This window comes from Monosiga brevicollis, genomic scaffold (genome assembly GCF_000002865.3).
Source record: "Monosiga brevicollis MX1 MONBRscaffold_97 genomic scaffold, whole genome shotgun sequence".
Classification (NCBI taxonomy): Eukaryota; class Choanoflagellata; order Craspedida; family Salpingoecidae; genus Monosiga; species Monosiga brevicollis.
Genome location: NW_001865127.1, coordinates 4,069 through 4,892, shown reverse-complemented (window position 1 = coordinate 4,892; position 824 = coordinate 4,069). Strand labels below are relative to the sequence as shown.

General features: G+C 50.6%; 1 protein-coding gene across 1 annotated transcript in view; it reads right to left on the bottom strand.

The window, feature by feature from the left end:
* Positions 1-432, bottom strand: part of MONBRDRAFT_30601 (uncharacterized protein) — a gene marked incomplete at both ends in the record, with an annotated part of 2,332 nt that extends 1,900 nt beyond the window's left edge. The window contains one exon of the mRNA XM_001751041.1: positions 211-432. Coding sequence (XP_001751093.1) covers positions 211-432 — 222 coding nt within the window. The remainder of the gene's footprint in view (positions 1-210) is intronic.
* Between the last annotated feature and the right edge of the window lie 392 nt (positions 433-824).

Here is an 824-nt window from a genome sequence, read left to right as displayed (position 1 = left end):
CGGCAGAGGGCATGTTGTCGACTTCGTCGACAAATGCTTCAAAATCAGCATCATCCATGGCCATCAACTTGTTCCATAAAGCCTTTTCGTGTTGCAGCCCAAGGTTGGCAAACATGCCCTTCAAGACTTTAATCTGTCAACCGGACCACGTGAGCAACAGAGGCAGCAGGCCTTGTCGGTTGTAACGAATCGAGACGAAACACGACGAACCTTGCCGCGACCTGTTTTCCGTTTGAGCTGTGCTTCCTTGCGCTCCTCGGCGGCCAGCCTCTGCTGCTCGAGCTTGCGCTCCTCGGCTTCCGCGGCCAGCCTCTGCTGCTCAAGCTCAATGAGAGCTTGGATCTGAGCTTGGATGTGGCGATGTTCTTCCTCGCTTGTGCTTTGGAGCTGCATTTGCTTCATTTGCTCCATCAATGCTGAAAATTCAGCCATGATGCACGGTGCCAAAAAAAAAAAAAACCAGCAACCAAGTTCAAAAAAAAAGAAGAAAAAAAATGGAGAATGGAAATGACTGACTTTTATTTATGTTCAACGGTCCATTTTGACATACGCTATAATTAGACGAAGAGGTGTTGTTTTTTTGATTCTTCTCTTCACACACTCGTGTTCTGTGTCCTTGGCACTGCGCTTGGGCGACATGGCCACCCGACCCAAGGGAAAACGTGGAGCTCGGAGCGTCGCCGCAATCACGCACGCCCCGCTGCTCGGGCCCAGATGTCAAGAGATAATGGAGAGTCGTCCAGCTTCAGCTAAGCCGATTGGCACCGGCAGTCAGGCCGCGATCATGCTCGATCGCATCAAATACAGGGTTGAGAGAATTGTTA